This window comes from Equus przewalskii, chromosome 25 (genome assembly GCF_037783145.1).
Source record: "Equus przewalskii isolate Varuska chromosome 25, EquPr2, whole genome shotgun sequence".
In the NCBI taxonomy this organism is placed as follows: domain Eukaryota; kingdom Metazoa; phylum Chordata; class Mammalia; order Perissodactyla; family Equidae; genus Equus; species Equus przewalskii.
Genome location: NC_091855.1, coordinates 41,004,472 through 41,028,067, shown reverse-complemented (window position 1 = coordinate 41,028,067; position 23,596 = coordinate 41,004,472). Strand labels below are relative to the sequence as shown.

Here is a 23,596-nt window from a genome sequence, read left to right as displayed (position 1 = left end):
AGCTTTGCTCTGCCCACTCCAATCTCTCCTGCATGCCCCCCTCCACACAATCCTGATCAAGTCAGACGTCAGACACTGGGCCAGGGGTACAAAGCCGATTCTGACAGTCTCCTTTCTCTAGAACTTCACAAACTAGTGAGGAAGACAGGCACACAAAACTAAGTAGTCTTAGCAAAAGGAAGGACTCCCAATAGATTAACATCCCGTTAAGTCTAATTCTGTCAGCTTCATGAAACCCTTCAGTCACTTCACAGTTTACCTATTAAAGTCAAATTTCCCTAGCCTGGCATTCAAAGCTTACTATGGTCTGATCCAGCCTACCTTTCCACCTGGTTCCACCATTCCCTTCCAGCCAAACAGACCGCCTGGCTGGGCTGACACTGCTCTGCATGCTCCCCCGAGTTTCTGCTCACGCTAGCTTCTGGTGGGAACACTGCTCCATCCCATCTCAGTAGTCTAAGCTTTACTTATAGTCAAGGCGTAACTTACGGCTGGCTCCTCCTCCCTAGCATTTCTCCTCATCTCTCCAAGATAGATTAGTCTCTCCCTTGAACGCGACAGCCTTCCTCTGTACCTTTCCTATGGCCTCACTCTTTACCATGTGTTTCGTACATGTCATACCATCTATCCTGGACTGAAAGCTACTCGAGGCAAGTTCCTTGTCTGAACCTACCATAGGGCATAAGACATGGTACATATTTAAGACGTAACTGAAGAATCAGTGGTACGGCACAAACAATTTCTATTTCATCTTGGCCTTTGTTGGGTTCAATTACAAGCTCACATTTATCTTGTTAAAAGTAACAAGGAAGCAAACTTTCACACAAAGTACAATATGATTATGGTCCCTATTGGCCTAAATTAAAACAAATTTAAATACAGTTAATTGGATAAACGTAAAGTTCAAAACCTGATTTTGTTTATATATAGTTTGTCACACATAAAAATAAATACTTTCTGGAAAATATAATAAAAAGACTACAATCAGGCCACTAAACTGCATGGAAATAATAACACGTCATAGAGAATTATGATAAAATTCAAACACTTACATATCTTGGGAATTGCTTGAAGGAATGAAACATATAGAAACGATGAAAATAAATTATTCCAGTTGCCAGGGTATCATAGTGTCTGTTGTTCTGGTTAAGGACTTTAGCCAAGAATTTTTACAAGTTACGTTCTTAGTTAAATGTGGAAAACAATAAAGACAAACAATAATAACAAAATCAGTGGGAAAGTATACACTACCAGTGGCGAAGCAGGCAGTGGGAATCTCAGGGTGTGAGGATTCTGGTACAAGAACTAGTAAGTTGAAGTTTATGTTTTTAACAAGGCAAGGCTTCGCCATCCTGTAGGAACACTTCCACTGTGATCACTGTGTGCTCATTTTCCTCCTGGTGGCCACTTGCTCAGTGGCTAAGTTTACACATTTAAACGATAAACAGGAAATAGACAACCCCTGAAGAGTCAAGTAAATCAGAAATAACATTTAAATAACAAAGACATTTAAGAGCCATTTTAACACAGCAATATTATTTTGTCTATAGCATCTAATTTAATTCTTGGGGGGTGGGAGCCTATCTGTAACAGACTCCAAGGAGACTCAGGATACAGTCCCAAACGCGTGCCCACATCAAAGATGAAGCGAGCCCCCTCTCGGCGGTACCGGGCCTCAGTGGCTGGATCAAGTCCTTCCAGTTGCGAAGGTGTATGAGCCAAGTCTTTTTTATCCCAGTACCAACATGGTTTTGTGTGGTCCAGGTTTGCTGAGGTTACTGAAGGGCTTGAATTTTCTTTATTTTCCTTCATTTATTGAAGTGGACTTGTTCTTTCCAAAAGATTTTCTGAAAATGTTAGAATCCTAAGAGAAAGAGAAGCAGCAGCAAAGTTGGAAAGGGATACTCCACATTAATCAATCCCAATCATCATAAACAATCCAGAATCACAGATTCTACCTGATTTTGGATCAAAATTTCCCACAGAAGCAACACTACCGATTCGCAGTTAGAAGCCCAGGCTCACCTCCAAAGCCTGGCTGACCTAGCGTCTAAGTCCCACATTCCATGGTAGTAAAAGGAACAGCATTTCCATCTCACTCTCCTTTCCGCCTTTCTTCACTAGACTCACGTCCCTCATGCTGGACTAGATTCCATGCCTCAGTTAAAACCCAGGCCTGTCCTGACCCCCTAAAAAGATTTATGCTCCAAAATTATCCATATCTTCCAGCCAGCATCCAATCAAATATTCCCTTTTTGAGTTTACTTGATTTCACTCAGCTACTTTGACTTAGAAAAGCCACCAGATTGGACGCATTCCCATCTGCCTAAGTCACTGAATTGAGCCATATGAATAAGGTACGAGGTAGTGATTTGGGGGTAGTGGGTTCACAAGGGAAGGAAGGTGTTCCTTTAAAATTTTCTTGCATTCTCATCCTCTTCTGTTTCATTCAGAATAAAGAGATTCTCTAAAAGCTCCATGTTGAGAAAAGAAAACAAAAAACAAGACCTCTCATCTGGAGGCCACTGTAACATGTAAACTGCAGACTGGATCAGAGAGCAGAAATTTTCAAGTAAGGCAACAAAAGGGTTCTAAAAGACGCAGCTCGAACCACGTGGGTCTGGTTAGCAAGAAAACAGCAGTTCAGTGGCCAGCCTGTGGGCCAGGGCCATCAGTTAATCTGGAAGCCTAACTTTCCCTGTGTGCCTGCTTCACTTCTGGTGCCCTGGCAGGACGGAGTGCTCTCTTCCTTTTTGCACTTGGGAGCTCTAAAGAAAATCGGATCTTTCCTCCAACAAAACAAATTAAGTACCTGGAGAAAGGCAAACTTCTTAAATTGTGCATTGGGCAACGGTTGGGGGTGGAGGGGAGAGCAGTTAACTAAAGCCTCAGTAAATATGAAGAGTTCATAATCAGAAGCTCAGTAAATACGAAGAGTTCATAGTTAGATGTCATCCTGAGATATCATTTCTCACCTATCAGCAGGCGAAAAGTCCCAAAGTTTGACCCTACACTGTACTGGCAAGGCCAGGGAGGAGCAGGTAATCTCATATGTTGCTGGTGGGAGTACAAAATGGAACCACTCTCACAGAGGGGAATTTGGCAATATATAACAAAACTACAGATGCATTTGCTCTTTGATTTACCAATCCCACTTCTAAGAATCTACTTTGAAAATACCATCACAAGTATGTAACAGTGTACAACCAAGATTATTTCCTAAAGTCTTATTTATAACACCAAAAACTGTAAACAACTCATATGTCCATCAATAGGGCACTGGTTGAATAAAATACGGTATATTAACATAAATGGTGTACGATGCAGATATTAAAGAGACGGAGAAAGATCTCTTAAGTACTGGTGATGGAGACATTTCCAGGATCAGCAAGACGCAGGATAGTGTAAACAGTATGTCAGTATTTACTTAAGAAAAGACTGGAAATAAAAATAGACATCTCTATTTTTTAAGAACTAATAAAAGAAATGGTTACCAAAAGGGAATGGGGGAGAGTAGGAAGGAAAGGACAGGGACAGGAACAATACTTCGCTGAATGTATCTTGCTATGTAGCTTTGACTTTTAAAAAAATCTTTTATTTTAAAATAACTATAGATTTAACAGAAGAGTTGTAAAGCTGGTATAGAGAGTTTTGTATACCCTTCACCCAGCTCCCTCTAATGTTTACATCTTATATAAACATGGTACACTTACCAAAACTAAGAAATTAATTTTGGTACATTATTAACTAACCTATAGCCTTGACTCAGATTTTGAGTTTTCTCAAAAGTCTCTTTTCTGTTTCATGATCTATTCCAGGATGCTACACTGCATTTAGTTGTCATATTTTCTTAGTACCTTCTAATACCTAATAGTTTCTCAGTCTCTCCTTGTTTTTGATGACCTTGCCAGTTTTGCAGAGTACTAGGTAGTTCAAACGTCTCTGATTTAGGTTTGTCTGATGTATTCCCATGAACAGACTGGAGTTTTGAGAAGAATGCCACAGAGGCGAAGTGCCCTTCTCATCATATCACATCAGGGGGTAGGTGATATCAGAATGACTTCTTACTGTTGACATTAACCATGATCATTTGGTCAAGATGGGGTTTGCCAAGTTTCTCACTGTAAGTTACTATTTCTCCCTTTTCATTTTCTATTATTCCTTAGAAGTGAGTCATGAGGTCCAGTCCATACTCATGGGAAGGAGAAGTATCAAAGAAGGTGTGGACATATGTTAAAACGACCACAGTAATTAGTATTGCAGGGAAATATTTTGCAGTGCAAAATACTATGCAAAGTACTTGTTTCTCCTTAAAATTTTGCCCATTAATTTTAGCATCCATCTGAGAATCTTGCCTGCAACAATTATTATTGTAGTATTGTAATGGGGATTTCCTATTTTCTTCCTTCCTTCAACATTATTTGGAATTCTTTTGTAAGAAAGATTGTTCCTTCTCCCTCATTTATTTATTTATTCAACCATTTATTTATATTAGTACAGACTCATCAGTATTTATTTTATGATTTGATTGACTCCTGAGTCCTTTTGTAACTTTGACTCTTGAATCATGTAAATATTTAACATACTCATGAACTGAACTAAAAAGAAAAAAGCAAATCCTAAAACTCAAAGTAAACCTAGTGTACACTAAACAGGCAACATAACCACACGGAAAATCACTGTACGTAATTTCTGATCTTGTCCGGTCTGAGGGAGATATACCCTAACGACAAAAAGAACTGCAAAGAAATCTTAAACCTCTTGAGTAATGCACTGTTAGTAGTAGCATTAATATGGTAATTGTCAAACATTTTTTTGTATATTGTAGGATAAAGCAAATATATAAATGTTAATGTGATTAGGAATCAAGATTTTCAGTGCAAAGGAAACATATATATGTACAGGATCAAAGGTTAAGGAAAAACCTGTAATGTTAAATTTTAATTGAAAATATCAAAACAAATCATAGTTAAAAATATATACATATAGATCCCAGCTCTGTCCACTTCAAGTACTGGGAAGCATAACGCGTCTATAATGAGGAACACATCTAGTACCCAAATCTTAGTTTTCAACACCACTACCCTCTAAAAGGAACCACGTCTCCTCTCCAGTCTGGGATAGGCTCAGACGAATGGAAGCTTATCAAAAGACACAGGAGGGGCTGGCCCTATGGCGTAGTGGTTAAGTTTACACACTCTGCTTTGGTGGCCCAGGGTTCGCAGGTTTGGATCCTGGGCACAGACCTAGCACTGCTCGTCAAGCCATGCTTTGGCGGCATCCCTTATAAAATAGAGGAAGACTGGCAACAGATGTTAGCTCAGGGCCAATCTTCCTTGCCAAAAAAAAGACACAGGAGCCAGCATGGACTACTGCTGGACAAATCCAGGGAATTTGAATATTAAAAAGAAAATGACTATGATTGATTGTAAAGAGTGAATAAACAATCCACAAGTCCACAGTAATATTTAAAAATATATATATAAAATGAATCCACTTTGAAGCACTGGTAATAATTATTATGAAAAAAGTACCTTTACCTTAACAAAAATTATCAAACTTAGCATCACTAATAGGGTGAAAACTTGCCATTATGTGTCTCCTGACGTGATGCAATACGAAATAAGTATCAACCACCTATGTAGTATCCTTACCCAGAAAATGTTTAACCTAAATCCAACCAAGCCTCTAGACCTAACTTCCAGTTTATAGTAAATACTGGGGGTAGAAGAACAAGTTAAATGGCACAACAAGGAAATTATAAGTCACATCCAGAAAGCCCAACACTCTTATAAGACAACTGATCTGGTCTCTTCCAAAAAGTCAATGTCATGAAAAAACCAAAAAGATGGGAGGAACTGTCCTGCATTTAAAAAGACTAAACAAGGGGCCAGCCCGGTGGCGCAGTGGTTAAGTGTGCATGTTCCGCTTCGGCGGCCTGGGGTTCGCTGGTTCAGATCCTGGGTACGGACATGGCACCTCTTGGCACGCCATGCTGTGGTAGGAGTCCCACATATAAAGTAGAGGAAGATGGGCATGGATGTTAGCTCAGGGCCAGTCTTCCTCAGCAAAAAGAGGAGAATTGGCAGTAGTTAGTTCAGGGGTAATCTTCCTCAAAAAAACAAAAAAAAAAGACTAAAGAATATATAAAGAACTCACATAACTCAACAACAAAAAAATCAAACAACCTGATCAAAAACTGGGCTGGGGATATGAACAGACATTTCTCCAAAGAAGATATACGGATGGCCAATAGGCACATGAAAAGATGCTCATCATCACTGATCATGAGGGAAATGCAAATCAAAACTACATTAAGATATCACCTTACACTCGTTAGAATGGCTATAATTACCAAGACAAAAAAGAACAAATGTTGGAGAGGGTGTGGAGAGAAGGGAACCCTCATACACTGCTGGTGGGAATGCAAACTGATGCAGCCACTATGGAAAACAGTATGGAGATTTCTCAAAAAGTTAAAAATAGAAATACCATATGACCCAGCCATCCCACTACTGGGTATCTATCCTAAGAACTTGAAATCAGCAATTCAAAGAGACTTATGCACCTCTGTGTTCAGTGCAGCATTATTCACAATAGCCAAGACGTGGAAGGAACCTAAGTGCCCATCGACTGATGACCAGATAAAGAAGATACGGTGTGTATATCTATATGTATAGATATACACAATGGAATACTACTCAGCCATAAAAAATGACAAAATTGTCCCATTCACAACAATACGGATGGACCTTAAGGGTTAAGTGAAATAAGCCAGACAGAGAAAGACAAACTCTGTATGATTCTACTCATATGTGGAAGATAAACAACACATGGACAAAGGGAAAAGATTAGTGGTTACCAGGGAGAAGGGAGATGGGGGGTGGGCACAAAGGGTGAAGGGGTGCACCTACAAGACGACTGACAAATAATGTACAACTGAAATTTCACAATGTGGTAAACTATCATAACCTCAAAAAAAAAAAAGAAAGCCTAAAGAGGCATAACAATCAAACGTAATGTGTGAATCTTGACTAGATCCTAGTTTAAACAAAAAATGAACTATAAAAGAAATTTTGAACAATCAGGGAAATTTTAATACGGATTGTAGAGGCTATTAGGGACTGCTAGTTTTCTTAGGGATATTATTGATACTGTGGTTACATAGGAGGATGCCTTTATTCTCAGGCCGAAGTGTTTAGGGGTGAAGTGTCACGATGTCTGCAATTTACTTTCAAATGGTTTAGCTAAAACACAGAAGCACACAGCAAAGGTGGCAAAAGGTTAACGTGTTCAGTGCAGGCCACAGTAAACAAGCAGTCAGTGTGCTCCTCTTTCACTTAAACAGTTGGGTGGGGAAATCAGACGAGACTGCTTAGGAGACCAGGAGACTCCTATCCCTCCAGACCAGAGTCTCTCAGCAGCCAGGGAATACTTGCTTGTGTGTGGGTAACGGTTTTATAAATTAAAACAATTTTTAATTGCATTACAGCATACCAGAAAACATACACTAATTTTAAGCATATGGTTTATTAATTTTCACAGTGAATGCACTTGTGTAACACCATCCAGTCGAGCAGCAGAATATGACCAACACCCCAGAAATTTTCCTCATTCCTCTCCTAACCACTATCCCCCCAAAGACAACCACTGTCTTGATCTCTATTTCCATCAACTAGTCTTCCTGTTTCTGAAGGACTGTGCAATGATATAGTATCTCTCGTTTACAACTGGTTTCTTTTGCTCGATATCATGTTTGTGGGGTTCCTCCTCGCTGCTGCATAAAGCAGTATTCATTGATTCTCCTTACCACACAGCAGTGGTTTTCAACCAGGAGCGAATTTACTCCTCAGGGGACACTTGGCAATGTCTGGAGACATTTTTGGTTGTCATAATTGGGAGGAGGCTGCTGGCATCTAGAGGGTAGAGGCCAGGAATGCTGCTGAACATTTCTACAGTGCACAGAACCCCCTACAAGAGATTAACTGGTCCAAAACGTCAATGGTACTGAAGATGAGAAACTCTGTTGTACGATATTCTACTCTATGAATATAACGCAATTTATTTATCCTCATTCTACTGTGGATGGATATTTGAAATGTTTCTGTTTTTTAATTATTAATAATAGTAATAAACATTCATGTACATCCTTGTAGAGCAGAAGGCAACTGGCCAATCAGCTGAGGGAATCAGTACCTTAGAGTATCTGTAATTTACTCATGGTACACTAGTTGGGAATCTCTACTTTAAGATATATTAACCAACCGTTCTCCATGTACTTATTCATTCAAATATTTTCTGAGCATTTACTATGAGCCAAGCCACAACGACACAGCAGGAAACAAAAGAGGCAAGGTCTTTGCCTCACCAGAAGCTTACATTCTGGTGGCAGAGACAAAGAGAAACAAATATATTAGTATTTGCCAGGGAGTGGTAAGTGCCACGAAAAATAATAAAGCATGGTAAGAGAGAGAGAGTGACAAGGAGGAGCTGTTTAGAGACTTGCAGAAGGAAGACCAGTTTGGAGACTATAGCAGCTGTTCAACTAATGCCTAAATGAGGGCTGTCCCCACACAACGGTAGTGGGAGAAAGAGAGGGCATTATAACTGGTTGTGAGGCAAAAAATGGCAAAGAGAGTTGGTTTTGATGGGGGGAGGAAAAGAATAATTTGGTTCTACAAACATTAGGTTTGAAGAACTTGTAAGACACTTGTGTGAAAATATCCATCAGAGAGATAAAACAGGCCTGTTGAAATCTGGTAAGAATCTATCTACTTGGGATTCATCTATATAGCATTGACAATTAAAGTCATAGTGAAGGACAGAGGGATGGAGAGTGAAAAAAGAAAGCCTCTGGGGACAGAACTCTGAAGAACTTGAGGAAGCAGGAAGAATCACCAAAGGAGAGAAAGGGAAGGCATGGCCAAAGAAGTGGGGAAACGCGCACCCCTAACTGCTTAAGAAACCCAGGGATATTAGCCTGAAGCCAGAGGTGGTAGTCAACAGTGACAAATGCTAAAGAAAAACTAAAGGACAAAAAATTAAGGAAAGGTTACTAGAACTGGTCATTAATTGTTAGAGACATTAAAAATTGAGTGTAGTGATGGTTACACAACGCTTAATATACTAAAAACCATTGACTTTACATTTTAAATGAGTGATTTGTACGGTATGTGAATTATATGTCAATAAAGCAGATACATACACATATGTAAATAGAAGAACCCTTTCAGAAGTTCATTGGGGCAGAAGAAAGACTACAAGAGGTGTTAAGGAATGAACAGGCTATGAAACAGGTTATTCTTGTTTTTTCTGCATCAAGGAGAATGAAGGAAGCCAGAAGGGAAGCAGCCCCTAGAGGAGGCTGAACAAGCCACTGAGGGGTTAACTGGCCAAAGCGATAATAAAAAGCATAGCAAAAAAGTTCACTTAAAGGAAGTTCTTTCTCTGAGACAGAAGGGAAGGAAAAGTCTGAGAACATATTTAAAAAATCATTTTAGGGGAAGGAAACAAATCATAAAACAGTATCTCCATTTTCTCTGGGAAGTAGAGTGTCAAGACATCTGCTGAGATGAAAGGAGAAGAGCAGGGAACAGGGTTAGGACTCAAAAGGGATGAAAAAGAATGTCAGTCCAAAAGCAGATAAATCATAAGTATATTCTAGCCTGACCTTGCTGTCATTTGGCCAAACCCCACGCTAATAGTCTAGTGTAGGCACCTTTAGACTTCGGGGCTGAATGAACAAAACACGGTGAAAATAAATGTACAGAAACAGAATAGAAACAGTCCTCTAAATCATTCATCCTCTTGAAAAAGTTCTTGCCTCAGTGCTATTCCCTACTGCTCTTTATTTTTTCACAAGACCCTAAAGTTACAAATTTTGTCATTAGCAGTTCATGATTACTGTGAAAATGCCTGAGAGATTTATGAGCTCCACAAAGTAAAAATCTCTCCATAAACACGCAGCACGTTCAGGCATTTCAGTAACATCTTTCAGGAATGTGCTTCAGACGTATCATTTCACATGATGAAAGATTAAACGCATTTTCAACAGTTAGAATTATGGATACTTACAAATTGTAAATAATAGTAAGGTCACTACTCAATTTTTTCACTCAGGACAGAAATATCCTCTAAGCAACGGTAATATCTGGTCACCTACTAACCTTCATTTACCCACTTTCATTAACTGGACCTTAATAATTTACAAAGCAGCCCAAAGCATTGCTGGGTATGAATAATTGGTATTCACATTAATTCTTGTATTAGTCTTTTATTGATTTTTATCTTTATTATTGATTGTTCTGTTCATCCTCTAGATCTGGGACATAGATGAGACAGAATAACGAAGGAATGAAATCTACCTTTCAGCACTCTGTAGCTCCCACCTAGTTCTGAAAATACCTTTCCTTCATCAATTCATTGCCTTTCAAATATGTGAAGACAATTTTCCATTCCGTTCTCTTCTCCAGGGTAAACGTTTGTCTCTCAACATGGTCTTTAGTGTTTCAAGACCCTCCCTGCCAAACCCTAGCAGTCAAAAGGGAAAACAGCACTCTTTATATGATTAGTGTGGCTCATGGGGGAAGGGAGGTTATAGTATTCAACAACATGTCCACAGTGTTTCCACTGAGTTGCAGCACGCCTGCAAGCTATGCTGTTTTATCCTCACAATTTATCACTGAGAAAATGGAGCCAGAGACATGACGTAACTTGCCTAATCTACACAGCTAGTAAATGGCAGAGCCACAATTTCTCATTAGACTAAGATATACTACCTCCCCTCGATCTGGAGAAGATTCTATTTACTTCTATAAATGGAACATTACATCCCAGAAACATTTTTTTCAAGTCAGGTCTTCCTCATCTCAAATACATATAATTGAGTTTTTGTAAATTTAATCATTCCTGGCAAATTCACTACTTGTTTGTTTTGGTTTATTATTTCAGCCTTTAAGAACTCTGAATCCTGAGTGTCATCTAACATACTGGCTAACCATCACTACAGGTTTTGAGTGCATTTATTAACTTGAGAAGCATGCTTCATATATTTAAAGTTGGTAATACAAAAGTGCTAACCAGTGTAAGGACAAAACCAGATCTCTAAAGACCTCTCTTCAGGTTGACATGAACCCATTAATCAACATTTTGGGTTTGGTAAATTGAACGGATATATCCATCTAATCAGACCCTATCCAGTATATATTTACTTCTTGTGTCTATTAGGACAGGAAGAGAGATTATGTTCAGTGTCCTAAGGAAACCTAAATGGTTTCATGTCCAGCAATCCCACACCATCACTAACCTAGTAAGATTATAAAAGGGAACATGATTTGTGTCACCTGCCTTCTTTTTTTTTTTTTAGTTGAAGCTCTGCTGGCTTGAGGGAATCAGCTCTCCTTTCCCAAGTATGCACAAACCCTCTTTTCGCTCTCCCCACAAGATTCTAAAACAGATTGATAAACTTGTTAATACAAATTCTAGCATCCAAGAGCCATCTAATTGCTCTCTGCAAAAATGGAGACATTTACCAGACTCCGGTCTTCTATCATTAACTGCAATTTTATGATTCCTCAAAAGGTTCAAACAATGATTTTACAATTTTATCTGCAAGTACTCCGAAATATCATTTATCTGAACCTAAAAATACGAATTAGAGTTGGCCCAATTAGATATTCCTTCTAATCTACCCAACCGCCATGAATTTAATTCCTTGATTTTGTTTGTCCTTACCCAGTTTTAGAGAAAAAGAACAGAAGACATTTTTCTTCCTTCTAGACACTCAATGAACTCATTGCTTTCAAACATAATCTCCTGAAATGAACTAGTTCATTCTGTAGGCCAAAACTATGATCACCTTTTAATTTATGACAATCAATTTTAGAAACAGCATTTTAAATTTAAGGATCTCGTTAATAATTAGAACGTTTCTTTATCGCTTTTTGGTGCAAATCACGTTTTCAAAATGGAATAAATGTTAAACATGCTTTATGCGAGAATCAACTGATATGTCTGAATGCATCACAACATAATCAAAAGGGGACAAAAGGAAAAAAAAACCACCTAAAATTAGACACCAATGTAGTCACCGAAAAAATAAAACAACCCTGGATAAATAATCTTGACTATAAATCTAAGAGTTAATAGGTAAGCATTCTAAGAACACCAACAGTCTTAACCAAAATGTCTAGCAATACCACCACTACCATCATCCATCAATTCTTCATTGAGCAATATAGAGAGCTTGCTAACGTCACGCACGTTTTAGATGCTGAGGATACAAAGCTCCCCGTAGAGCTTTCATTCTAGCAACAGCATTCATACAAACCTTTAATGAGCACCTACGATTGAAAGGCACTGTGCTAGATATCTCTGCAAAGCGATACAAAAGCATTATCGAGTTTACCCTAAAAAACATAAAAGGCCACACTCAAGTAACTACTCTCAGAAGACATTCCTAACGTCAGATGATTTAGCGAAAGCTCCGTTTAACTGGCAATCCAAATTCAGGCAGCGTTACCGACCATCCTTTGTGCTGGTGATACCCTAAGAGCTTTCAGATAGGCTCTAGACTTACGCCTCAACTTTCTAAAGAACACTTCCTTTGGCGACAAACCAAACAACCCAGGAGAGGGTCGGTAAGGACAAAGTCTCGGCAGGAACGAATCTAATCGCGGAAGTGGCTTTTCCTCATTCCTTCTCCCACCCTTGTTACATGGCTCTTCAGACTCCAAAGTCTGAGAACCTCAGATGCGGAACAAATACCCAACTCTCAGATCTAACGAAGCGTCGGTTGGGACCGACACACTGCGAAATAACTGGGAAGATGTGCGTACTCCGTGGTTGCGCGCGCGTGACACCCTTGCGCCTTCTCCCCACCTGCTAGGAAGTCCCTGAACCCTAGCTGTCCATCACTGCGAGCGCCGCTACCTGTTCCAGGGTCCGGCCGGCCTCCCTGCCCCGCTCCTGCGCCCCAGACCCTCTCCTGAAGCCTGTCCCGCAGCTCCGCCGTCGCCCGCTAACTTCGATCTGCGCCGGGGAGTAGCGGAGGGAGGCGGAATTCGGCAAGGACTCTGCCAGCGGAGTGAGGCAAGTGGCCATACCCTACTCCGACCTCCAGGTACTCGGGAGGTGAGCGGCGCTGCCCGCGGTCCCTGGGTCACTCACCCCTCTCCGCAGGCAAGCCCCTTAGCAACGTCTCTCCTTGCCCACGGCGGCCATCTCGGGCCTGGAATGTCGGTGAACTACGTCATCGCGCTGCGTCTGCGACAGAAAAGAAGCGACCGCAGGGGCACCTGTCAACCAATCAGAAGAAAGTAGAGCCCTCAAAAGAGGAAAGAGCCGCCAATCTCCTGTCGGTTCCTCCCCGAGTGTCAGTGGTCGCTGCGGGCAGGAGGAGGGGCTGGCCAGAGGGGGCCCCATCCCGTTGGTCCCGCCCCCCCCGGGCGAGAGAGAATTCGAGAGCAACCGAACCTGCTAACGGAACTTGGGCACGAGGGGCGGGGCCGGGGCGCCTGTCCTCCAATCAACGCCCGGGCGTGGGCGCAGTCTAGCCAATTGTGGCCCCGAAGCTGGCGGGGCCGAGCCGGCCGCTCTGACCCCCGGAGCCCGCAGGCCCAATGGCTTGGGAGGAACCAGAGCGCAACGGTTGGGGGTCGGCGGGGCGGGGCCGCGCCCATGCGTCTGAGCCGCGGGCCAATGGGCGGCGGCGGCGGCGGCCCGGGGGCGGGGCCTGGGGGCGGGCGGAGCCGGGTTGGGCCGCGGCAGCGGGGCCGTCTCCGGCCGCCGTCCCGCCCCTCCCGTCCGGCCTCCGCTGCCGCCGCTGCCGCCGCCGCCGCCACCGCCGGCTGGGGCTTGGTTGAGGCGGACGGTGGGTGCGGGCCGGAGTGTGGCGCCGCGGCCGCCGCTGCGCGAAGGTGCTAGCGGGCAGGTGAGTGCCGGCGGCGGCCCGTCCCCGCGCGCGGCCCGCGGGGCAGACTCGTGCCGCCGCCCCGAAGCGCTGCGAGGCCGCCCCCCGGCCCGGCCGGCGCCCCTCGGCCGAGGTCCAGCCCGCACCCGGCCGGCCGCTCCGAGCCCGGGGCGCGGGGGGCGGTGTGCGCCCTGGGGCCTGGCGGGGAGGGCCGGCTGCTGGGGGCCCGGCTGGGTCGGAGGGCGCCGCTCGGCCTCTGCCCGCCGGCCCTGGGGGCGGGCGCGCTCGCCGCTGCCCCGCGTTCCCTCCTGGCGCCCGACGCTCCCGGCCCCGCTCCGCCTGCCCTGGAGGTGGCGGCAGGTGCAGGGGGCACCCAGCCCTTCGGCGCCCACCGGGTGGGGCCCGGGCCCGGCTCCCTCGCGCTGGTCGGCTCGGCTCTGCGTGCGGCGGGCTCGCGCTCTCGCTTCCTTCCTTCCTCCCTCCCTCCCGTCACGCCGCTGGCTGGGCGAAGGCTGTGTGGCTTTCATGTTCCTCTCTCTCCAAACCTCAGGTGCCCGCCGGGCTGCCCGGGGACCAGCCCCTGCTTCTCTCCCTCACTTTCCACTTATAAAAACAGTCGTTGAAAATAGGTCATCTTTCTGCCCACGCACCCTGGCCGTCGTCCACACGCTCAGTGCCCTAGTAGGGAGAAGAATTCGGGGTTTTGGAGTTTGTCATTCCGGCCTTCGACTCTTCCTCCTCGTGGCTCCAGCCTGGCGATGCAACTCCGCCTCTCCCACTTTGCGCTCGGGGAGAAGGAGCCGCTTAGTGTCGGGCACCACTTGCTGCGGGGGCCTCACTCCCGCCGTGTGTTGACAGGTTGCGGATCACTTGGAGGGTATTGTTTTGCTTTTCCAAATGAAGGAGGGGATGTTTCAAAAGCAGAGATACTTTTAAAGTTTGCTTACAGGTTAATTTTATTTTTATGAACCTCCAAAGAGCTAAATCTTTTAGCGATGGACCGGTCCATAGCTTGGTTGTGGTGGTGGTTACACAGCTATATGCGTTTGTCAAAACTCATAGTGCTGGACGCTGAAAAGTGTGAATTTTGCTGTATGTAAATGATACCTCTCTCTTCCCCATTTTTCTTCTCAAAAATGACCCCACTGGTATTTAAAACTGAAATAATCAGTAATAATCTTGGACAGGTTTTTCTTACTATTTTAAGTGAATGCATTTAACTGAAGAGTGTTGCAAAATAGAAGCAGCTTTACTTTCCACGGTTAAAATTTGTCAAGACTTGCTTGCGCCATAATATATTGTGTTTATACAGGCTACTATTCGTGCAGTCCTGCCTTACCAAATGAGTCCCCGGGGTTGCTGTGATCGACATTTTGGTAAAGTTCCAGCAATTTAAGGAGTTTTTCCCTGGCCCAGGAAAGTAGTTTGCAAAGCCGACTTCTCGAACAGCTACGGAGCAACCTCTTTACTGGGATCCCGAACAACTTTGGTTTTCAGGCTTCTGCCCTTTCCTGTCTGCCCTCCTTTTCCTCTCTTTATTCAAAATTGTAAGTTAATATCTGAAATGAAACTAGTCTGAACGAGTAAAATGGTTGCTGCATCTCATCTCTTCTCATTTGCTGACAGCTCTCAGTGCTTTTTTCCTTGAATAGGAATGATGTTGGACTTGAAAGTTAAAACATTTCTGCCTATATGTGCTGTAGAAATGAAGGTTTCTGTTCGTTTGTGTCAATAAGAAAGTAACGGTTATGGAGTTCCTCTTCTATATGGTGAACTTAGGCCACGTTTTAAATGATGGCTAAACCTTTGCTTTAGAAGCCACTGGGGACTGAGAAAACTGAAGGTTGTACTCAAATATTTTTCCATTCTGAAGTTCAACCATTGGAAACTCTTTAAGTTTTGAGAGCTCTGATAATCAGTCACAACAGCCTCCTTAAAGCTTGATGCTCTCATATCTAGAAGAGACTGACAAGATGACAGCTAGAGGAAAGTGTCAACATTAGCACAACAGAGGCCTGCTCATAGTCAGTAGTAGATGATTATTGAATTCACTGAAAACCAGGTAGAGAGTTTGTGCTGCTTGGAATTTTAGTAAAAATAGAGTAAAAAATCTTGCCTCCTGGCTCAGAGTTACTTGCATTCTTCTTTACTAGATGTCAGTTTAGTTTGAGGCTTTCCAGGTCTCTTAAAATGTTTGAATTACATCATCTCCTTTTTTCTTATCACCAATCTGAAGTAGCTTTTAGAAATGTAACTAATAATACTGTATCTTTTTTTGTATAGCTTGATGAATCTCTTTCACTGGAAGGTTTTTTTATCTTTAGAAACTGGTTTGTCTGTCCCTGGCTGCTGTGCATGGTGCTTCTGTTGGGGCTTGGGGGGAAGAGTTCCAAGTGTGTTTCCTCTCCTTATACCCAAGTCGTGGGAATGGAGCCTAGATTTTGTTCGCCCACAGAGGAAGAAGAGTTATTTATTGCTGTGGCATTAAACAGTTTTAACAGAACAGTGAATATATCTTTATTCTTATGTTACTTTGGAAGTTGCTTGTGGCCAATTATTTGTTTTCTCCATTAGCTAGTATTTTATTTGGGCCCATTAATTTATCGGTGAAGAATATTTTGATTTGCTGTGCATCCTTTTTTCTCCTGCTATGGTCATAGCAGTGTTAATCTTAGATATCACTTCATCCTGAGTCATATTTAACCAATTCAGAGTATTAGACTAAAGATTCCTTGCTTTTAAATTTTTCTAGTTTTCACTTTTGTTGCATTTACAGGTGTACCTTACTTGGCAAAATTGACTTCTGCATATTGGATTTTCCTATATTATCTCATTTTCCTGTTTTTAAAATTGGGGATGTTAAATATTTTGATCTACAAATATAATTAATTTACATAATGTTTATTCTCAAACTAAAAATTTCTAACAAAATAATACACATGGTATATTTTTCTATTACAAAGGAGTTGAGATTTTTTTTTTTAGGTCACTTAGTAGTCTTATGGGAAAAAAGCTTAGCAGAATTGGAAAGATTAGAAGTTCTGCTTTTTGTTGTTAAATTCATCCAGTAACTGAAGCCAGTGATTAGTTATGTGGACTCCATTTCCATTTGGGAGTTTCCTCTGTTTTAGAAATAAACAGATGGTAAAACGAGAGGTACGGACACAGGTATTGACAGTTTTCAATGGAAGTAAATTTGAATGGAAGAAAAATGATTCCAAATGATAATAAAATTCAAATACTAAAGTTAAGACTTTGAAATTCTTTCTTTTTTTTAAGTACTTTCGAGTAGAAGTTATTTAATAATCAGGATAAGTCCAAGCACTCTTGGCTGACAATGGAAGACAAATCGGACTTTAAAGTTAAGATTTCGAAAGGGATCTAAGTGATACTGATTTACTAAGCCAAAGTAAAATTTTAACCTTTTACATGCGTAGTCTCAGTAATGGGGGTGCGGAGGGAGAGGAGGACAGAGGGACAGAGCAGGAAGAAATGCCTTCATTATTTTTTAGAAGGAATAAAACATTGTCTAGAGAATGTAGATAAGCAGATGTCTGCATAGACTCTTAATAAACACACATTATTTTAGGCTTATTGCCCAGGATCCTGAGTTTCACTTTCCACTTTGTTTACGATACAGTTCATTAGAACTTAATAAGGTCTAAAAAATCCTATGAGTAAGTGGTTTAAAGGTTTCAGTCTCAGAAAATAGACGTGACACTTCAATATCAATAGTTTTCTGTTAAGCACAGTTAAGAGAAGGTAAGGATTAGTGTTGAAAAATACTCATTAAAGTTGCTTTCACCATAAAATATTTACTAATGACTAATGAAGTTTTTCCTTTGTTGATTGTAAAGATTTAGCCTTGCTACATGCTGTGGTCACCTAGGCGGTTTCTGCGGTTTTTCCACCTATGACAAAAGTGTGGCATTGCAGAGATTGGTGTGGGATTTGTAGGATTGTGGGGAAGCTCGTTTGGAACTTTTGCTTGTGTCCCACATTTAAGCTGAGGCCACTCCTGGGGTTTTGGACTAGGCCAGCAATATGGCTCTTTATTTTTAAAAGACCAAAGAAATAAAACCTTTACATGGTATATTTTACTACTGTGTGGGAATACCGTTATTTTGAACTTTAGAGCCTTCATCAGTGTGTTGGTTTTTACTGAATCCGTTAAATATTATTATCAGTAAAGTTTGCCCTCTGGGTGTGCTGGTGAAGCTATGCCAGCAACCGAGGCTGACATCTTATATAAATTAATTAACCTCTCTAAACTTCAGTTTTCTCATCTGTAAAGTGGGCATAATATCTGTCTTTATCAGTTGTGTAAAATGCTTACCTGAGTTCCTGATACAATAAATGCCCAAATGATGCAGTTATGATGAAGATGATCATGTTGGGGACCTGCCACAGGACATTGTATGTGGCAGAGATGACATCGTTTTAGCAGCCTAGAAACAGACAACATGATGGTTAGCATGAATAGTTGCATTTAGGTTCAAAACCTCAGTTGTTTAATATAGCGCATCTATCTGGCTGAAGATCAGTTTGTGTAACACAGGGTTTTAGCTGATTAGCATCTTATCGTAAACAGCTGTCTCATCTTTGCGTTTCAGATTAGATACTCAAGAAATGTGCCCTAAATGAATATGTGAAGTCACTAGTTCACTTGGCTCGTAGAGAAGCTAGGGCAGACTTAGGTATATTGGTAAAATCTCCTTGAGTGTAGTTCTAGGAAGGCAGTGGTCCCACTGAGCTGTGCCCCTCTCAGAGCACATCTGAAGGGTTTTGTTGACTTAGAAGAAAAACATTCATTGAAGTATAATATACCTAAGTGGATTCTTTCACTTTAGAGAAGTACGTGGTGAGGGGCATGTTAAATCTGGAGAAGAGAAGACTTTGAGGGGGACACAAAGCTGTCTTCAAAATTTTGAAGGGTTGTCATTTCTCTTCTAAAGGCAGAATTGGGGCGGGTCATAGAGGATTAGGAACTTTCCAACAGTATAGTGCCGGAGTGGCTCACAAAGCAGAGACTGCCGTGGCGGTGGACCATCAGCAGCTGGCGGCCGCAGGAAGGTCTGTTGGGAGCAGATGAGCAACCAGCAGCAGCTTTGGTCTGTCCAGCCAGCCGCAGGTGGTGCATTTGGTACCAGGAGTGGCGCGCCCCGCCCTGCCTCTCTCACGGGGTTTTCAGACTTGAATTTGGCAGTGGATAGCAAGGCGCTTGGACAGCCGTAACTGCTCCATTACGTTAGATTTCGCTATTTTAAGTGTATGTGGGGTTGACGGTTAATACAGATGACCCTAAAGATCTTTTCCAATTCTGATATTCCGCAATTCTAGAATCCTTATGTGGGTGGTTTGAAGGTAATTTCTTGACAGATTACAGCTGTTCCTTCACACTTACCATTTTTCTTTTTTATTTTAGAAAGATATAATAGGAAATGATTATTCATGATACCAAATGATTCTTTGCTTTATGAAAGGTTTTTTGGGCTTCCTTTAAATAGGAACCTCATTTTAATTTAAATGTATTTACAGTTTAATTCAACAGTATTTTAAAACTAAAACTATTACGTATTGAAAAGTCAATCAGAACTAGTTTAAGCTTATCTAAAATTATGTATAAATTAGTGGAAATTTAGCAAAAAACGTTGTAGAAAGCAAGAAACATCTGTATTTTTTTAAAATCTCAAGTTTGTATAATTCTATATCTATCTCTCTATCTTCTATCTATGACAGGCCAAACTCTTGTATATAAAGATTGAAACTTGTCGCGCAGTGGTTAAGTGCTCATGTTCCGCTTAAGCGGCCTGGGGTTCGCTGGTTCAGATCCCAGGTGCAGACATGGCACCCTGCTTGGCAAGCCATGCTGTGGCAGGCGTCCCACATATAAAGTAGAGGAAGGTGGGCATGGGTGTTAGCTAAGGGCCAGTCTTCCTCAGCAAAAAAAAAAAAAAAGAGGATTGGCAGCAGATGTTAGTTTAGGGCTAATCTTCCTCAAAAAAAATAAAAAAGAATAATAATAAAGATTGAAATTTTACTTACATGCAACTTAGAGGTCCATATTCTTCCTAATACTTAAGTAGCTAGAGTTGAAATTAATTCCACCTTCTCACATGCCTGCTTGCTTAGACTTCTTGGTACTTTTGAGTTGTGGCACGTCAGTACCTCCTTAGATAGAGATTGGGATGATGGGTGCTAGTTAGCCACTTGAACTAGTGTAAGTTAGTGTGGCTTCACCCTACTGCTAGGCCCTGGTCCTGTGCGACGAGAGAATATGTTTCCAATACACACTAGTTTCAGTTAACATGCTACCACGCAATGCAAGGACTATATATGCCTTATCAGTTTCTGTAGGAGAGAAAACATCGCAGTTAAATACTTTTTAATTTGGGGATGCTTTCATTTTCCTAAGCCATCGTCCTGTAATTTGTGTATTTAATTCAGAATGTAGTAATCTGATCCTAATGGCCTGCAAAATATTTTAGTGAGATTCTTTTCTTCCTACACAAAGATTAGGCAGGCTCTCACACTGCCTTCAAGTGCATTTTACAGCTGGGCACCTGAGGTGGAAGGACGCCATAGATCGTTCTCTCCTTTAGTCAATCCAGCTGTAAAGTTGGGTGGAGGCAGGATACATTGAAAACCAGATGCTGGGATTGAGCAGAGGTTTCCTGGATAAATTGCCAAATAACTGTAATCAAAAGTGTTTATTCTAGTTGTATTTAGTTGAAAGCAACTCAGGAAAAATACATGTATGCATCCTTTCCATTTAGAATTTTTGGGAAAAAACCATACAGCTGAATTCTGTCTCAATCTCTTCAGTATGTGTGAACTATACTTTGTAAAAATGGGTTAAGTATCCAGCGCCCTCCTTCACCCCCCATCAGCCAAGTTCTCTAAATGCGCTTTATCTTCTTTCTCCTGACCTATTTCTTCCACTACGCAGATTATAAAGAATCGCCTGATTGGTCAGAAGTGGCTGTTGATTCCAGATGCCACTTGAATATTAGCAATTTAAATAATGATTGGGTGTGCTGAGTATTTTACCATCTTCTAACACCTGTTTTATTTATTAGGTAGAGAGATTGTTAATGGACTTGCTGAATAGTTTATGGTGTTTTGAAGAGCCAGATTTTGAGTATTCTGTAGATTTTTAAAGTATCTTGATGGTGAAGAAATGTAGATAGGTGTGAAACTCCTGGCTCGCCCTTGCTTTTTATAGATGCCCCTTCCTTTGAACGACTGTACCTATCATTGTAGAATCCATTTGTCTGGCAGTCCTGTATTGCTTTTCTGCTTATTTTCTTTTATCGTCAGTGTTGTTTAAATCCTTTTTTTTACCGTATACTTTTGTTTCTTTTCAGATAATTCAATAAGAATCTGTAAGTTACACCTGATTTCATTCTAAACTTTGGGGAAAAATCTTTCATTTAGCATTGAAACTTCTGGCTAATATTTGGAATTTAACTTGAGAGAGAGAGTATGTGTGTATACATGTATTTAATGTAGCACACCTTTATATTTTTCTAATGTAAATGTTTGAAATAAATATTGAAGATAAATATTGGATCTTTGTAGGAACTTAAAGAATTTCTAATAGGTACTTTTTTCCACTGAGAGCATTAAGGATGTTCAGGATACCTATTTGGTTCATTTGTGAAGCTTGGAATCTAGCCCCAGATTCAGCTGAAATCACAATGAAAATTATTCATTGTGTGTAACAAATTTTTGAATTGTAAATGAAGAGGGTAGGTAGTTCTTTCAAATCCATGATGTTGGGGAAAGCTTTTTTAGCTAAAAAGGCAGCAGGGGGTCGAATTCAGGAAACCACTCACGCTGGATTCTAACGCCTTCTCAAGCCGAGTCTTGAAGTTTAGTCGCCCTTCTTTAACTGTAGTTTGTTCCTTGCTGCCTCTGTTGAGTTACTCTTCTTATGTATTTGAGGATCTCCAAGCTGTGAGTCTGGGTCCCTGGCTTCCTCCTCTGGAGGCCACAGGCTTGGCCTTCCCTCTTTTTGTTGTCTGGTACAGCACTAGCATGGGCCTAGGCACACGGGCACCAGCATGGGCCCGGGCGCACGGGCACTGACGGGCTTGTTGAATCCAGTGCACCTATATTGAGAGCCTGCCTGTGTGCTGGTCATACTACAGGATTTCAGGTTGGAAGCTGTGTGGCTGCAGCTGGTGGCTGTGCGCTCTACTCCTCCTAACTCGGCTGTGGTCACTGCCCGCCTCTGCGAGTGTGGTGGGGGCATGTGTGACCAGCACAGAGCACCGTGCAGATGCGCACATGCATGGGCCCCTGGTCACAAGTGCCCACAGAGCTTCAAAATGTGCTTACGCTGTAGCTCTTCCTTTTCTGTCAGGAACTGACTTGTTCCTGCTTTGTAAGAGACCAGAAACACTGAAAAATTTGTGTTTATCAGAGGGTTTCTCTTATGAAATTTAATATCCTAAAGCTTTTTGAACAATAAACTGGATTCCCAAAAGAAACCATCTTTTAAGTGTGAATTTTGTGTATTTTTTATATATATAAATTTATATTTTCACTTTTAAGTGTTGTCTTAGTTCTTTAGTAGAAGTAGTTAAATAGTAAGTGTCTCATTTTTACTACTGTTTTAATCACTGTGGGAGAATTTATCAAAGTGGTTCCTTGCCACAAAACTTTACTATCATGATGGGAAGTAAATCTTACTCACAAGGAACACTGATATATCCAAATATGATATCCAGAGATCTCCCTTCAGTCAGCAAATAGTTGACCCTGGACTGTGGCATGGGACTATACCAGACCCTACAGATAGTGGAGAGATGGAAGCCCTGGTGTCTTCCCACCACGAGACAGTGGGTAAAATAGGCACATAAGTAAGGTAGCCTGCAGTAGGTGAGGCCATGGGGGCTCCAGAGCTGTGCTCGGGAAGGGTGGGGAGCGGGGCCTTGTCGCTGAGGTGGACTTAGCTAAAATGTAGACACATTTACCAAGGGGGGGAAGGCGTGTAGGCCGCAGTGGCAGAGGAAAGGGTGTAGACCAGGAATGACAGCCAGGCCAAGGGGCTGAGCGAAGGCAATGTGCAGGGAGCTGGCAAATGGTGACGGGAAGGCCTGATGCTTTGTGGGGTGAAAACAAGTAAATATGGGGCTTCTGCCTTCAGGGTACTTTCAGTTAGGGATGTCACACAAATACTAGAAGAATTGGTGCCAAACCATATCGAATCCAGAGGCAGTTGAATCTTACAGACATTGATGGCCCTAAGAGTTCAGAAGAATGGCTGCCAGGCCGTAGAGCTCCTGGCCTCCAGAAATGTGAGTTCTTTAAGTAAACTCAAGGCTCGGCAACGCTCCCGCGACAGCTCTGAGGCAGTGTGCAGGGGGCTGAGAGCTGTGGTGGCTCCGGACAGAGTGGGTCCAGGGCAGCTGGGACACTTTCCTGGAGGAGGTCACTGTAAACTTCGTTTCTGATTGGGCAGATTCAGAGCTGGCCTGGACCTAGGCTCCTGTACCCTAGGGAGGTACATTCACTGGGGACAAGGCCAGGCAACCCCTGCCCCCTCCTTAATTAAGAAGTGAGTTAACACCTATGTGGAAGGTTCTTCCTGCCTAACGGGGCAGCTGCTTTCTCTCCATTAGGGCCAAATCTCTGTGGGAGGGAAATGGTCCAAAGAGAATTCCAAACGGCTGAATCTCA

The 23,596-nt window shown here is 42.1% G+C and overlaps 2 protein-coding genes across 6 annotated transcripts in view; one reads left to right on the top strand and one right to left on the bottom strand.

Annotated features, from left to right (window-relative positions):
* Positions 1-13,621, bottom strand: part of CCNK (cyclin K) — a 33,708-nt gene extending 20,087 nt beyond the window's left edge. The window contains exons 1-4 of one of the 2 annotated variants that reach the window (XM_070593242.1): positions 13,474-13,621; positions 13,168-13,263; positions 1,616-1,864; positions 1,053-1,134 (exon numbers count right to left, since the gene is read on the bottom strand). In XM_070593242.1, the coding sequence (XP_070449343.1) occupies positions 1,053-1,134; positions 1,616-1,812 (279 nt within the window). In that variant the 5' untranslated portion in view covers positions 1,813-1,864; positions 13,168-13,263; positions 13,474-13,621. Of the gene's footprint in view, positions 1-1,052; positions 1,135-1,615; positions 1,865-13,167; positions 13,296-13,473 lie in introns of both variants that reach the window. The other variant, XM_070593241.1, reaches the window with a different exon arrangement.
* A 95-nt stretch (positions 13,622-13,716) lies between these two features.
* The window catches only part of SETD3 (SET domain containing 3, actin N3(tau)-histidine methyltransferase), a 74,655-nt gene continuing 64,775 nt past the window's right edge, over positions 13,717-23,596 (top strand). For 2 of the 4 annotated variants that reach the window (XM_070593239.1, XM_070593238.1), the window contains exon 1: positions 13,722-13,930. The gene's annotated coding sequence lies outside the window, so the exon portion shown is untranslated. Of the gene's footprint in view, positions 13,931-23,596 lie in introns of all 4 variants that reach the window. The other 2 variants (XM_070593237.1, XM_070593240.1) reach the window with 2 other exon arrangements.